This window comes from Accipiter gentilis, chromosome 2 (assembly GCF_929443795.1).
Source record: "Accipiter gentilis chromosome 2, bAccGen1.1, whole genome shotgun sequence".
NCBI lineage: Eukaryota > Metazoa > Chordata > Aves > Accipitriformes > Accipitridae > Astur > Astur gentilis.
In genome coordinates this window covers 46,375,196-46,391,734 of record NC_064881.1, presented here as the reverse complement: position 1 = coordinate 46,391,734, position 16,539 = coordinate 46,375,196, and the positions used below count along the sequence as shown (strand labels likewise).

The window sequence follows — 16,539 nt, the reverse complement described above, 5'->3', positions numbered from 1 at the left end:
TGAATAATGGTCATGAAAAGAGCTAGCTGCCCCTAAAAACCGGCCGGCTGTTAACATGGAACAAAAATATTAGGTGAACTTTTTTTGGTCTGTCTTGCTAAAAATCTCAATCATCTTCAGCAGGAAAGCGAAGCAGAAGGCTAAATTCTCCCTTCACAAGCCAAGGAACTGCTGCCAATTGCAATGGTTCTTTTCAACGTGGACATCCGCTCATTATGAAAGGGCCAAGACTCCTAAATGAGCACTGACCGTTGCACAGATGTTGGGTGGGGCTTCCAAAGCCATAATGGGAACTGGGCATCCAAATTCCCTACAGGTTAGTGGAATCTGACTTAGAGAATTCCTTAGTCAGCTTTGAAAACCAGCTGTGATGTTTAAAAATACCCAGACCCGCCTGACTTTGATACAGTGGCCTACAAGATACTATCAGTTTCGTTGACTTTTGCTCACCAGCCTCTCTATAGAGTGATTGCGTAGGAAGCAGCCAAGATAAACTACTGAGACATTGCCTCTCATACCATTATAGCAGAATATGTGAGGAATAACAACAGTAAGGAAAAGGAGGTCTCCTTAAAACAACAAAATAACAGCTTTTGTAATGACTCAAAATCTGTGCTGTGAAATGTGCATTTTCCATACCCAATCATACAGCCAGCCTTCTAAAGAGTGAGTAAATTTAGCAGGAATCGTGCTGCGAAATTGTCTTAATTCTCCTTGGTGGCACATCAGCTCTCAGCTGAAGTCCACTGAGTTTTAGACACCGCTGGAAGAAAAGGATCTTTCTTGGGCAGCTGGAAAACTAGGAGAGGGAGCTAACATCATTGTGACCACAGGCCATGCTAGAGGATTCACATCTGCAGGGGCAGGAACTAATGACCTCTCAGCTTTGGGCCAGATCAATGTCATGGAAATAGAAAAAGTTGAAAGCACTGACTATCACACTTCCTATTAACCAAATTCTCTCACCACCTGAAACTTATATAAAATCCCTGCTAGACGGGTGTCTATGTTTCAAAGACCAAATGAGAACCATGTGGAGGATATTTGGCTTTGTGATCATATTTATTTTTTTAGCTTCATATAGGGAGGAGCAACTGTCCATAAATCTATAATTACTACTATATAAGCCCCTGCTATATACTGTAGTTGGAGCAAGTTAGAGAGAATATGAGCCTTTCATATAATACAGAGCATTGGCTGTGATGCTGCTAGGGTAAAAGACGGAGTTGTTAAATTTAGCCAAGAGAATTGTATGAAGTGGGTCACTGCAATAGCAGGAAAACAGCTATGATGGTCCAGCTGCATGTGTCAAGTACTTATGAAAATAATTAACATTCCAGCATTGCCATTTAGTTGTTTTCTTTCCAACTTTGCATGGTGAAATCTTTCTAATACTCTGCATTTTTTTCTGTTGCTTAATATCTCCTGCGCAAAAGAATCACACAAAATGCTGTAGGTTAGATATTCAAGCCTTAAAATGAAACATAACTCAGCTCCATATACAGAAAGGTTCTGACGGCTTGTCTTTCAAAAAGTTCAAACTAAATAACTTAATTGTCATTAACTTGGTTTGTCTGTGTTCATAAGGAAGTTTCAAAGGATGCTTCACTTTTAATAAATTATAGCTATTTCCAGTAGGAAGGAGGAAAGCATGGCTCTTGTCAGCATGCTTCTGTGCATTGTTTCACTACCAGATCATTGAAGTCTTTGGTATTTCAGCTTAAAGTACAATGATCTAAATAGTCTGAGAATGTATTTTTCTTACTAAGAACTGTATGTGGGAACAGACTTGGCCTCTCAGTATCACTAAGGCTAAAGTGGCCTGACCTTTCTGTCAGTCAGCCTACACATAGGCTTTTCTAATTAAATCTCCTTATTGGATTTGACTGGCCTATTACTCACAGTGTCGTTCCCCGTAAGGAAGAGTAGTAAAATCAGGATTTACAGCCAAAGACTGGATCACTTGTACTGCTGCAAAAGTCACTTCAGGTTTCAAAGACGTTTGAGCTTAAGGACCCAGGATGGAAGACGGGTGAAATATGGGATTAGATGAACTCATGGGATCATGAGACAACATTTGTCCGCATAAAAATGCACCTTGGCAGAAGCAACTTGAAAGAGGTATGGAGAATGAACAAGACTAGCATAAGGGAAGGAGACGGTGCAGAGAACCGGGAAAGTGTATTGCTTTTTTGGACACAAATAGTGGGCTATAGAAAAGAGCATTAGAGCTTCTCGGAAACCTGGAGAGAGACAGAATAGTCTACAAAGCTGCATCTAGCGCAACAGGCTGGGTTTGGGGCAGTCTGTAGCTAATGAAATAAAGATGTTTTACAAAAATTCCATACTTAAAAAGGCTCTTTTACCAAACTGACAGTTGAGCTGGATACCTCGGGAGGGGTGACCTGAAAGCCCAGTCATACCTAGCGACCTACCAAGCCTACTAGATGGCCAAGACTGCAACTAGGAGGCTACAAGGCTAAGCTGCTGAGTTCCTAGCTCAAAATTAAAACCTTTTCTCAAATTCCAGAGGCATATTTGGGCTCAAGGTGGAGCTGAATAGTGAGTGGGAAAAGATTATAAATTTGGCTTTCACCAACATGAGTCAATACTGAAGACTTTTAAGTCTGTCCTCTACCAGATCCAGGGGCAGCAGATTAACACTGGGGTGGCTGTGTACAATAATTAGTTCTCAGAGATATTTAATTTTGTATGTTATATTTTATGCTTTATGATATTATGATACAGAAGACAGTATGTTCACAGTATTGTGAAAGGAACCCTGGTGAGCTGAGCATTTCCTGTTGGAGTTATTGAATTTATTGGAGGTGTTTCGTTTTTTTCTTAGGATTTGATGATTTAGAAGCCAATTGAGATTAATTTTGGGGAAGTTGGCCTGTTTGGAACGACACTACCAAAGTTGGTATACACAGCAGGGAAAAAATTTCTTCATTTGCATTTCTATTTTTAAATATTCATCTATATAAAACAATAATTAAAAACACATGTTTAGAGTTTACTAGGATTTAAATGATTTAGGTATTATATTTAGCATTCCAATGTTCATACAATAGCCTTTTAACGTCTCTTCAACAGGCGCTATGGGATATGAGTTGATTCATCAAAACTGTTAGTCTCATGGCCCATTTTTCTCCAAAGTGATTATTTGACTCAGTGTAACAATACAGCCTGGCATATGGCTATACCAAGCCCATTCTCCACAAACAATAGCCCATTTAACGTCAGTATTTCACAGGGACTTGGCTGGTGTCCTGGAGAATTTGATTTTTTGGAAGATTACAGTGCAGAAAAAAAGAACATTAGCTGGGAGAAGATGCCCCACTCAGTGTCAGGATTGAAAGATAGAAGGACCAGTATAGAGAGCAAAGTGACCTAAAATACTTTTAGATGAGTTATAATACATTTGTTTAATGGATGAAAAAAAAATTTTCACATTTACTGAAAATTTATCTATATCTATATCTAAAAATACACATATATAATAATAATAATAATAATAATAATAATAATAATAATAATAAAGATTCACAGGACTATTAGGGTCAAGCTAAGGAGGATTGGGATGCTTCCACTGTGGAAATTAGGTGACAGAACTAGAGAAACCCACATTTCTTTAACCCAACGCACTGTTAAATGAATATGTAGCTCAGCTTTGGGTCTTCCCAGGGCTGGAGATATGCACATGACTGTCTGCATATGTGGACACATGTAAAATCATACCTGTTTTTAAAAAAGGAGGTTTTGGCAGGGTGCATTAAGTTTTAAATAGAATCTATTAGACATTGAGTTCCAGAAGCAGCCTCAAAGGAGGAAAAAGTAAATGCAATCTTGGCCAAGGAATCACAACTGCTGCATCTATAGTTATTGCAAAGTAAGCATCCTCTGTTGAGCTATACCATTAAGATCTGGGCTTTTTAAGAAGTTCTTAAATATTTTCTTTTTTTTTGTTACCAGTTAGCTAGCATAAGTAATGATGGAAAACACAGTTCGATTTCTCCATCTTTACTTTTTTATATTTAAACAGTTAGCAAGCTTCTCCATTCTTATGTTCTTTTTATTGTTTATTGAACGAGATGTAAGTATAAGAACTATGAGTGTTACACACTTTTGCTTCTAGCTAGGTTAAGTCTTTGGAAACCTGGATACATGGCAGACAGCAGTATCTGCTTATGCACTGGCAAAAGTGCCAAGCAGCAAACAAAACCTTATGAGTCGTTTTATTAAATCATTTCAACACTGCACAAGAAATTTGGGCCCTACTGAAATCAATGGAAATTTTGCTATTAGTTTCAGGGCAACCTTGGTTTCACTTTTTGTTCTCAAGTATCAAGAACACGCGTGTGATATCCTGTCAAATGGGGATTGCCTGTTGCCAAATGATCCCAGCAATAAATTAACAATCTAACCCAAACTACCTTCAGACTCATTAGAGATATACCCTACCATGCACTTTTCTTTACACTTCCAAAACTATTCTGTATCTCACCTTCTCCTTACAAAAGATAAATCTTTGAAGGGCAGCGTATTCTAAGCTTTAATTAACATATGCTTTGTATTATCTCTGCTGTGTGTTGTGCTTTACCCAGGTGGTCTTATACATATTTCACAGGTTATCATGAGCTGAATATAACATGTGCAGGTGCCTGACTTCATGTGAACACACTCAATGCATACTCTTGATTCCCTTCTTATATTGTTCTTCCTGGATCCAACCCCTTCCCATTTTCAAGCTTTTTAATTTTCTCCAGAGTGCCAAACCAGGCTCCCATTCCTATTGGCAGCTTGTGATAGGATGAGTAATAAAAAAGAACAAGTCAGATATGACATCGGGCAAATTTGAGCCTCATCAGCTAAGGGTCTTCTCAGAGTTTCAATGTACATCCTTTTCTGGCTGGTGGTACTACAGTGTGTTGGCATTTGGGTAGTTGCAAAAAATAAAGTCCAAGTACTTTTTTTCTGGTTTTGCAGTTTTTATTGATACTTCATTTTTCAAATTACAGTTTCTTTTGACCTAAAATAATAGCTGTAGGGCTTATTTTGTGCCATATTCAACAATTTTCTTGAAAAACTACTTTCTTGAAAGGTCTACAGTACTTGTTCAGAAAGTTAACTAAAGGAAGCAACTTGTTCACCTGGTGTGACACGGTTCCATGGATGTACAATTGTGTGACAACCCCATCCAATAGCACTGTGATTTTCTATCTGCTGTAAGCCACCTTGTCTCCCAGTGGCTGGCTCTCCTGGGTGGTAAGTCCTTCACTGGGAGCTTCACTAGGGCTGTTTTCTGCAGATGGCTCTCCATTACTTGCACTTCCTGAAAAGACAATATTATTAAGATTAAAATAAATGTCATATCTTTATGCAGCAAGCTAGAAGGTATACACTTTGTCAATGACACTTCAGAGCCTTTTTATGCAGGAATAAATGTTCAGGAAGCTATTTTTCTCAGTTTGCAGTCCACTTGCAAAATGCTTTAGGGTAATGGCAAATCACCTACTGGTAATTAAGTAACATGCTTGCAGCATGCTTTAAATAACTGCCACTGGAATGCAGAATAGTTTGCACTCCACTTGTGCAAGACTTGTTCTCTTTTTTGTATTATCTCCTGATAGTTACCTACCAGGCAGAAAGTGTGGGGAACAATTTGTGAATTTTCTACAGGTGGGGTCCAGTCTGGCTAACTTGGACACATAAAGTATGCCTAAATGTCTAAATTTAGGCACATGAGTTAGGCAGACAAGATTTCACTTTGAAGACACTAAAAGTGTCTCCTTCTCCCCAGTTGCAACATTGCTTACAGAGGCACTTATTTTAGGAGGACTGGCTCTGTTTAGACACCAGTTACATGAGTAAGAGATGTAGACTGGATCCAAGTCTACCTGTTTGGGATGCAGTGAGAAGCCCCTTATAATGGGAATCACTGTTAGGCAGCACAGTCCACCACACTATGCAAGGGGAATTTTAGCATTCAGATGTACTGTCTGAATATGCATAAATATTCTGGAGCTCCTGTTTTTGACTGAATTTCAAGTTGTTAACACATTCCCTGGAAAAAGCCATCCACAGCTTTTTTCCACAATGACCACTCTTCTTGCTTCTTGTTTTGATGTTTCCCATGGAAACCATCATAATTCAGAATATAAAGCAAGTCTTTGAAATGCAGCCATGGGAACTCCGTTTACTAAATCCAAACCTTTTCAAGCACCATCACTTTCATAATTCCCCAGGTAAACTGCCCCCCAAAATGGCAACTTTACAAACTGGTTTCAAACAAAACTTCAACAGATTTATAGATCATCTGAATCAAACAGAGTCAAACTTTCCTCCATAATTTGTAAAGGCACTGTCAGTAAATACCATGAAGAATCAGTGCATTTATGACATGACTTTTGTTAAATTATCTTCAAGTATATACCAGGCCAAATGAGACATTCTGTCAGTAAATATTTCAGTCTGATCACAAAATGAAACATCTACAACTTGGACAATATTTTTACTAAATTGAAAGAAAATTACAGGTAACAGTTAAGCTGGATATGTACACAACAGCTTCTAGATCCAGCAGTGAATAACCTAAAAGACATGTAACTTAATCTGTACAAGAGATCAGAATATGAGAGATTTTATTCCAGTAACTGCAATTTATGAGTTTAGGAATAACTCAGTTTTCTGTTGGACTGAGACCTAAGGTCTAAGATATAGAGCTTTGAGGCTTTAGTTATCCCTAATTTGACATTTCTAAGTCAAGACATTTCACATGGCAGTAAACAAAGGATCAAGAAAAAATTTTGAAAAGCCAGTTGCAGTTAAATTTTATGATCACTGGTTTGTCCAGTTCTTCTCCATTTTACTGAAATATGTTGGGTTTTTTTTGTTTGGCTTTTTTTTTTTTTTTTTCCTTTTTTTTTGCTTATAGGTCACAGATGATATGTGAAGCTGGAAAGATATTGATTTGAAGGAAGGGTTGAGACAGACAAAACAGGATTCATCACAGTTGGTTGAGGTTGCATCAGCATAGACCCTCTACAGCTTTGCACTTGGACGTGAAAACTGGACTATTTCATTAGCAATGCCTCTTGCTGCCACACTTGTAAACTCCATCTACTTGGCATGAGGCCACAAACTGCAACACGCAACAGTTGAGACTCAGCAGTGAGAATGAACAGTGTACCATACAATCCAAAACCACTATCATGAAGATTTATAATTATTGAAAGGCAGGAAACTGCTCTTTTTTCCACTAAGTATGTGTTAGATTGGATCTCACAGTAGCTGACTGACAAATACCTCCCCCTCAGGATGGAGTGCAAGGTACATCATCCAAAAAAGGCTTGCAGCATTGCTTTCTCAAATCTAGCATCCAATATCATGCCAGGATCCTATACGACAGCCTGGCAGCACTCCAGGAACGGAGTCTGGAGCGGCCAGGTAACAACAGAGGTGCAGTACTTCAGTTGTGAAGGGAGGTACAGCAAGCTACCACTGGTGCCACGAGGCACACCAACCGAGCAGCAACATTATGTTTAGGGACTTAAAAAAAAAAGAGAGATTTCAGTTCTCTTGACTGAACACATTCTAAAGTCACTTGTCCACTCCTGCAGAATGTAATTTTTGGGAGCAATGCAAGTGATGAACTTGTACTGATGGACAGACACTGCTTTGGCATGAATTTCAGCACAACATCCTCTCAAAAAGAAATTGAGGGTGTTCAGCCATCAGCATCTGAAGTTCAGACAGTCCTTCTAGCTGAACTGATGAACATTATGAATCTTTTTTCACAGGAGGTGGGCTCAGATTGTTATCAAGAAACCCACATCATGAGTTTCTGTAAGTTACCATCCCATGCTGAGGTCTGGAGCAGAAGTGGGTTTGATGTGATGCCTATTTAAGTAGAAGTTGTATGAGAAGTGTCAGTATTCCAGTGTGAGATAAGACTAAAGATGACTATCAAAGCAAGGTGACAAGCCAACGTTGCTATGAGATGGAATTTGGTAAAAGTCAACTGTGTAGCTGCATTACCATGGTGCTGAGGCCAAGCAAATACTGGCTTGAAGAGCAGGCAGGGCGTACTCACTCCTGCTTGCAGAATAACATGTTGACATGTACTTTTTAAACCTTCTCTTTGACAATCTATACTCCATAAATCTCACACTGTGTGGCTTGTTTTCAAAAATTTGGCTCATTCGTGAACTTTTTCAGTGTGTTTTTCTCTCCCTCTCTCAATTTTCATGTTTAACATTCAAGTATTTGGTTTTGGCCACTGATGAGGGCAGGATATTGAGCTAGGCAGACCATCGGACTGAGCCATACACGAATGTTGTTGTGTTCTTATGCCAGTTTGGATGGCTTTAAACCTTCTCCATTTCAAAAACAATCTGCCCTGGTAGATATTTTTCCAGTTTGGGGGGGATCTTCTGTAGGAGCCGGGAAGAGCCTCTGTCCGTGGTGCTTGGCCAACAGTCGTTCTGCCAGAGCTGGGACTTCCACTCAGTCTGGCATTACACAGCCATAATGCTGCCAGATGAAGTCCCAAAAAATGTAGAAGCTATACCCAGGACTGTTTAAACGTCAGAATCAAGCTTTGCAAATTAGGAATATCTCGACCAGCAGAAAGCCATCGGAGACCAAAATATCTCCGCTGAGCTTGAAAGACATTGAGGAATACTAGGAAACTGATTGAACGGCCTACAGCAAAATCTGGAGTCCGCTTTTGAAGAAAGACCATGAATAATGATTCAGGCTGCCTCCTGAACAAGAGCATTGATGCTTTGTGTTTGTATCAGAACCACCAACCTGATGGTTCTGAGACATTATTGTTTTGTTTTGCTCAAACGTCAGCCTCAGTCCATTGGAAGTGATCTGTCAGGCATAGACAGCCTGGGTATCTTAGTATGTTGGAGAGTACATTTTGTTCCCAGAAGTGCAGCTGCCTACAAAGCAGGAAGGACCTGGACTGTGTTCACTGTGAAGATGAGTCTTTAGGACATAAAAAACACTTGTAAGCTTGCAGGCCTCCAAGAATAATTCAAAACATCTCTGAATGCCAAAAAGGGATGGTTTTGTTTGCTTTTCTTGAGGCTATCCAAATTAATTTATAAGATACACAGACATGAAGGGGAGTTTATTTACCAGAATAAATTGAGAGTTCAGGACAGAGGAGCAGATTGAAATCTCAGCAGAGTTGGTTTTACTGTCCTAAAAAGTGAAAAAATTTGAAGGAATCTCACAGCTGCATGGAAATTTATGAAGACAAAGGAGAAATAAAAGGGACATAACCAGCACAGCCATAAAAAACCAAAGAAACTTATCTAGTGTGAAGTCAAAGCATGCAGGATCCATAATGAGATATATCTAAAGCCTCAGTTACAACTTTACAGTGGATAGAAGTTATTGTGCTCCTCCTAAGTCATATGAATCTCAACATTCTCATGTTAGGTGCTTTCAGTAGACAAGAGAGGCCCATATACCTAGTCTTGCAGTTTAGTCAAAGTCTATATTATGACTGCAAATAGAGAGCAAACTATTAGAAGATACAGCTTCATCATATATTCTATCATCACTGCAGGACGATTTCCCTAGGTCTAACCCCAGAACAACGAAACTTTATTATACACTATCTGCTATAAAATAAATTTGTTTAGTGTTGCATGCTTTTGGTCTCCGGAGAGTCTTAACTATATCCCCAGGACAATGCAAGATGTTTAATTTATGAAGAGTATTTTTCCACACTGATATAACAGGACTACAGTCAGAGGAAAACATTAAGCAGAGAATTTAGGTTTTATTTAATGACAGGAAACACTCTGCTTACCTGTGGATGCTTTCAGTCTTCTGATATAATCAGACCAAAAAGAACAGTCTGCTTTTTTCAATCCTTTACGAGTCAGCAAGGAAACAGTGAACTCCTTGTAGTTATCGCTGTCATCATTTGACAGATACATAGGCCAGTGGGGCATCACCCCTGACATTCTTCTTGAGAAACTATGAGGGTAGTTCGGATTTCTAAGGGAACAGGAGAAACGATCATTAGAAAACAATGTCATGAACAGCAAAATGCAGAAGGAGATTGGCTAGGTGAAGGAAATGTGTATCCAGTCCCTCTGACCAGCAGAGTTCAAATTCTGTCAAGCCTGGTGAATTATCCACTGTGTCTCATCTGACAGTAACTTGTCAGTCTGGTTCACTTCCTAAGGAACAGGTACACAGAACCTGTATAGACACAGGCTTAGGAACAGCCTCAACAGCCCTCGGTCCCCAAACAACCCAAGGTATTCTAAAAAGCAGATAGAGCCACATTAGCTTTCCAGGGATACTCCTCATTCTCGAGCACCCACAGCACAGTAAAGCTGAGGTTATTCACAGAGCAGTTGGTAAAGGGTGCACTGTGTCTTCATGTGCTTTCCCCTTTCTTCTGGGAATAAGGAAACTCTTAGCCAAGAGACTTCAGAATTGCAGTCCTAGAACTAAGTCTGGAAACAACACCAAGGCCTTTGTAGTCCCATATACTTAACTAGAATTTGCAGCTGCTCCATGGAGATAAAGTTCCTGTTACTTCTAGCTAAGTGTCATACTACAGATCTTCGGTATCTGCTTGACAACTTGGTCATGACTTTCCAGCAGTGTTGACTAAAGCCCCCTCTGTAGGATTACAAATTGCTAGAGGAAATGGAGGCTACTTGAGTGAGGGCAGGATCTCGACTACATTCTCTCTATTCCTTGCCCCCTCTGCAATCATAGCAATTTTTAAATGTCACATACTTACCCAGAGTTTACAAAATTGGAGATATACTGCATAATTTGCAAGGAAAGGCTCTGTTCTTCCACAGTAAATTGTTCTTCATAGTTTGGGTAGAATGGCAGTCCAAATGCATACTGAACGTCCAGCAAGAGCTCCTGACTTGAACTAAAAAAAAATATTTATATAAAGACAATTAAAACCATCATTTATTTATTTGGGGGAAAAGGAGATAATTTAATTCAGAGAATAAAGCAAAGTTTTAAATAATTAATGACCGTTAATTAGAGTGTGGTGAGCTGTGGGGCTTCTTTAAATTAGAACATAAAAGAAGAGCAAGCAATAACAGGAGAATTTGCTATTAAGTTAATGCAGGGTCTTTAACATTTGTTACAAGAGGAAATTGTGGAAGACAGCAGGGCACATTTTCTAAATTAAGTGGGCATATAAAAGAAAGTGATAGAGGCAGAAAGCCACTTGGCTATTCCTTAAATGCCTCTTAAGTTTTGTACAGATTTTTCACTAAAATTAAATTCAGAAAGTGGAAGCAAGTGGTGACATGGAATCTGGCAGCCATGATGGAAGTTTAATTATGGTTTATTTCACAGACTTGGAAAAAAACCCTGGCCCTTCTTAACAGCAGTTGGAGTATTTCCATTGACTTCATTGGGGCCAGGATTCTGCCCCAAATCTTTGGATAAGGAAAGATGTAATAGGAGATGTTTATGAAGACTTCTCTTAGACATAGTTTTAATCCAATTTCTCTGCTGGCTGGGTAGTTTTGGTTCATACAGTCTGTTCTCCCCAAGTTTTATATGGCAGTCAAGTCAAAACAGCTTGAGATAATCACTTAGATCAGATTTAAGAAAGAACAATTGTGTAGTTCCATGTAATATTTAACACATATAATAAGGAATATTTCAACAATTCAGAGACAAGACTGGCCAGGCAAGACAACACCACTTGTAGGACCTAGTAACAAAGGTTACGCAACTCAACATCTTCAAGTCCTGCAGAAAAACAGTGGCCAACTTCTACTAAGAAAATTATAACTAAACTATGCTCAACATGTAGCTCTGAACCACAGCTCAGAAGGAGACATTTCTGGCATGGTCCAACTGTGTTTTCTGTATCCCACATTTAGACAAAAGTCTTACTGACTCCGTTAAATGCTGCATGAAGGCAGACAGCATCAGGGAACCTGGGAGAAGGAACAGATGTCAGGCAGGAATAAACAAATCCCAGATCCACTCAGCAAGATTTCACCTACAGTGGCTGCAGAGGTTGTTGTCAAAAGGTGGCACATCTGAAACTATTCTTTTCTTTGGACAGCAGCATTGATACGATGCTGATACTACCTCTAATGGAACAAGGCTTGTCATTCAAACCATTATGGGCAGGTGGGCTGAAAGCAAGATGACTCCTTTACATTTTATGAGTGGTGGCACCAAAGCCTCTATTTTGAAAAACAAACACACAACCCTCTAAATGAAATACATCTTCGGTTGTATTTTCCTTAGTCTTATCATAATACCTCGGTAATACTTTGCATCTGGAAAGTGAATTATTCACAGATTATTCACCAAAAAAATGTAGAACTGAAACAAGATTAAAGCATATTTTTCTTCCCCAAATGTTTATAGAAGGATTAAGCAAGATCATAGTTTAATAATTTTGCTTTAAAAATAATTTGCTTGGCCCAGTATATTACAGCAATGTTTAGTGTCAGTATTGCAGCAAAGGAGCTATTTTCTTTTCAATGAAGAGTCACTTTTGAATAGAATAGAGGACATGAAATTAGTTGAGATGCAATGAAGGGACAAATGTACCTTCATTAGTTAGGGAAGGCATAGCAGAGGTGAACTTAGCTCTAACTCTAAAATGAGTGAGCTGAGACTGAGGGTTTCCCTCCAAATGAGACTGGTGTTCTCAGCCTGCATGTTTCTAGAGGTGGAAACTGTCAAGGTCACAGCCCAAACTAAAATTCAGCAAACTCCTAAACAGAGAACTTACTAGGATTGAAATTATTTGTACAACTGGAATGGGTTTGATACAGAGACATGAAGTCGTACAAAACTACAATTTCATGGGCTGCTTTCAACATTTCTGGTTGATATTACCACACCCTGGCCAGCGAGTATCAACAGTAAGAGGACGAGAAAGAAAACATAAGGTTAAGAGGGGAAACAGGCACAGAAAAGCAGTTAAAGACCACTGTGAAGCATCTAGATGGCCGCTATCAGGGGAACATTTCTGTCTCCTCTCTCAAACTCGGATCATCATCTGTTACTGCCAGAGAGGAGTGAGTGCAAATGGGCCAGAAATACCCAAACAAGGGTTTTGGAGTCTTGTAGGAGCTCTGAGCATACTCAAGCTAGCACCAGGTAGTGACGCTTTTTTCACTGGAAGAAGAGTGTAGTGAGAGGAAGAGAGGACTGACAGACAAGCACATATAGCTTTGCTGTTGTACACTGCTAGCTCTGCAGGGAGGTTTTCATTACCCGAGCTGCTCCAAACTGCACTCCTGATACCCCAGGGTGCCACACAGGTGACTCAACAGCATCAACTCTAAAGAGGGAAATGCAGAGCCCAACAACTGCTGGACTTCAGAGGACAGTTTGATAAAAGGGAGGACTGCAGAGACAACGACGAAAGGGATTTGTAAAGTGTTTTTACAGAATACAAACTAATAGCAACTAACTTCCCCTACAGAAGTCCCTTTTCGAGGAACAGATCTGTAATTTTAATAACAGCGGTGAATGTAGTTACGTGTAAGGATGAAATCTTGGCTTTGGTGACGTCACGGGACTAGTACTTCATGCAAAGGTATCGCTTCAGATCTTCTGTGTATACCTTTCTATTTAAGATGCCAACTTTTTTAGAAAGAGATTCGCAGGTCTTCTTGTGCGACAGTATGACACTCTGGTAAATTGAGCCATGGGGAAGCCAGGAGCCAGACCCTACCACTTTGTTCACACTAAAGTGAGCTCCCCTTGAAGAATTATTACTTCACTTCAGAAGGAGGCACTACTGGAGTTCAGTTATCCAGTTTACAGAAAAACAGGTGGTAAAATCAGAAACTTTGGGAAATTCATAGCCAATAATTTAACAGCAGACCCTGAAATATCACTTGCTGGGAATTTTCATTATACAGTGCCAACGCATTTAATTGGGAAGGTATTAGTTCTGAGAAAATTTTCCTTAAGCCTGAGATGGAGTTTCCATTTTAAATTTTCCAAATAAGGGAGAGAAAGTGATTTCTTAGCCATCAGATACTCCACTGCTCTTTCTATAGAACTGTGGTTACTTTTGCATACAAAGAACAGGTTCAACAGGGAAGATTAAAAGATGAGAAGGTCAGAATTTAGAACAAAAATACCCAGGTTACGGTTGTTTTGGTTCAAATTCTTGTTCCAAATCAAACAGACCATAAATGTAAATCCAGATTTCCAACAGTTGAAGTGAATATCTTAACCACAAGCTTTTGGAACAGTAAAAAAAAAAAAAAAACAAAAAAAAAAACAAAAACAAAAAAACAACAAAAAAAAAAAAAACCACAAAAAAACCCACCAAAACCCCCCAACAAAATTCAAACAACAACAACCCAAAAATCCTCAAAAATTTTGTTTGCAAAATAGAATTGTCATTACTAGCTATCCATAATCATGGCAGGCAAAACAGAATATGATCTGGCAGACCACCATATTATTTTACATGAGGACTGAATGAACAACTTATAGCTGGAGCTGCAGAGACCTCACACAATGATCCATTGTGAATTAAGACATACATCTCATTTTGCACTTTGTCCTTGTCCTAGATCTGTCTAATTATTTAAAACTGGAAACTCATTTTGATGATTAATGACTGACTGTAGCCTAACACTTCTCTTTTTTTTTTCCTTTCATTTAAAAATAGTCCTTAGTCTCCCAATGTAATGATTTCAACTAATCTCAAAGCCTTTTGAGTCACAGCTTCTATTCTTAGTTGGCTTAATGTAGTTTTTGGTTCTTTTTTAAAACTCTACACACAGATAGAAGCCAATGTAAATTAACTCAAAATTCAAACGACATCCTATACAATACCAAAATACCAAACTTCCCACTGCTATCCAATCATTTAAAATTAAAAGTAAGAAGATAAACATAACTCTAGCTAGAGTTCAGCCAGAATTATCTATAAATTACCCAGGATGTAAAAGCAAGCAGAAGAAGAATCAGTTTGTCATTAGTGAACATACCAAAGGGTTACTTATTTATCAATCATTTTAGCTGTATTGACAAATAATGATAGATATTTTAGTCCTCATAAAGCACAGATAACTATTAACAGAATGCTTTTTTAATATATATGGTCTAGAACATGTAACTAATGTGTGGCCATGAGTTTCGTTTTCTTTTTGTGCTTTAAATTGTTTTACTGATAACTAGGCAAGAGAACCATACAAATGGAAACGTAAAGCTTACTGAAGAACCTGACACCACATCTTAAATAATATGTGGGAGGAATTTAATTGATATTTTCACTTCAAAATTTATTCTATCTTCATTCATACAAACAATTTTAGCCAATTTTCTTCATGGTCCTTTTTATACAATTTTATATACTCAATCTACTGTCATTTTATGACACAAGCACTCCCTTTTTTACAAGGGGTACTGTTTTGGCATTCTGGGTTTTTGGTTGTTTTTTTTTTTTTAAATGAATGATAAGTTTGGAACAAATATAGTCTAGCAACCATATTTCTCAAGCCCAAGCCTGAAAAATCCTGTATTGGGTTTGCGTGGCAAGGTTTTGGTAGGTGGGAAGTTACAGGGGTGGCTTTTGTGAGAAGCTTCTAGAAGCTTCCCCTATGTCTGACAGAGCCAATGCCAGCCGGCTCCAAGACGGACCCGCCGCTGGCCAAGGCTGAGCCCATCAGCGACAGTGGTAGTGCCTCTGGGAGAACAGATTTAAGAAGTGGGGGGAAAAACTGCAGCGGGAGCGAGGAGTGAGAAAATGTGGGAGAACCAGCCCTGCAGACCCCCAGGTCAGTGCAGAAGGAGGGGGAGGAGATGCTCCAGGCGCCGGAGCAGAGATTCCCCTGCAGCCCGTGGGGAAGCCCCTGGTGAGGCAGGCTGTCCCCCTGCAGCCCAGGGAGGTCCACGGGGGAGCAGATCTCCACCTGCAGCCCGGGGAGGACCCCACGCTGGAGCAGGGGAGGAGTGAGGAGTCCTCCCCCTGTGGAGGAAGGAGCGGCAGAGACAAGGTGTGATGAGCTGACCCCAACCCCCATTCCCCGTCCCCCTGCACCGCTGGGGGGGTAGGTAGGTAGAGTAAATCGGGAGTGAAGTTGAGCCCAGGAAGAAGAGAGAAGTGGGGGGAAGATGTTTTAAGATGTAGTTTTTATTTCTCATTACTCTACTCTGGTTTGATTGGCAATAAATTAAATTAATTCTCCCAAGTCGAGGGTTTTTTGCCCATGACAGTAATTGGTGAGTGAACTCTCCCCGTCCTTACCTTGACCCCTGAGCCTTTCATTATATTTTCTCTCCCCTGTCTAGCTGAGCAGGGGGAGTGTTAAAGTGGCTTTGGTAGGCACCTGGCATCTAGCCAGGGTCAACCCACTACACTCTCAAATGTTCCTCAGTGTCCCCCAGCTTTGACTAGAGATGTTGGCCAGAATTCTCATTACCCTATGTGATACGAAGCCAGGCTACACAGCCCAGTAAGGCAGGCCTAGCAAAACCCCCAAACCTAAGCAGATAACTTCAGAGGCTTGAGTTCCCAGCCCCATCACATTG

General features: G+C 39.7%; 1 protein-coding gene across 1 annotated transcript in view; it reads right to left on the bottom strand.

Moving 5' to 3' along the window:
* Positions 1-5,120: 5,120 nt before the first annotated feature.
* Positions 5,121-16,539, bottom strand: part of TG (thyroglobulin) — a 158,922-nt gene continuing 147,503 nt past the window's right edge. The window contains exons 46-48 of the mRNA XM_049821688.1: positions 10,784-10,924; positions 9,833-10,023; positions 5,121-5,335 (exon numbers count right to left, since the gene is read on the bottom strand). Of these exons, the coding sequence (XP_049677645.1) occupies positions 5,220-5,335; positions 9,833-10,023; positions 10,784-10,924 (448 nt within the window). The 3' untranslated portion in view covers positions 5,121-5,219. The remainder of the gene's footprint in view (positions 5,336-9,832; positions 10,024-10,783; positions 10,925-16,539) is intronic.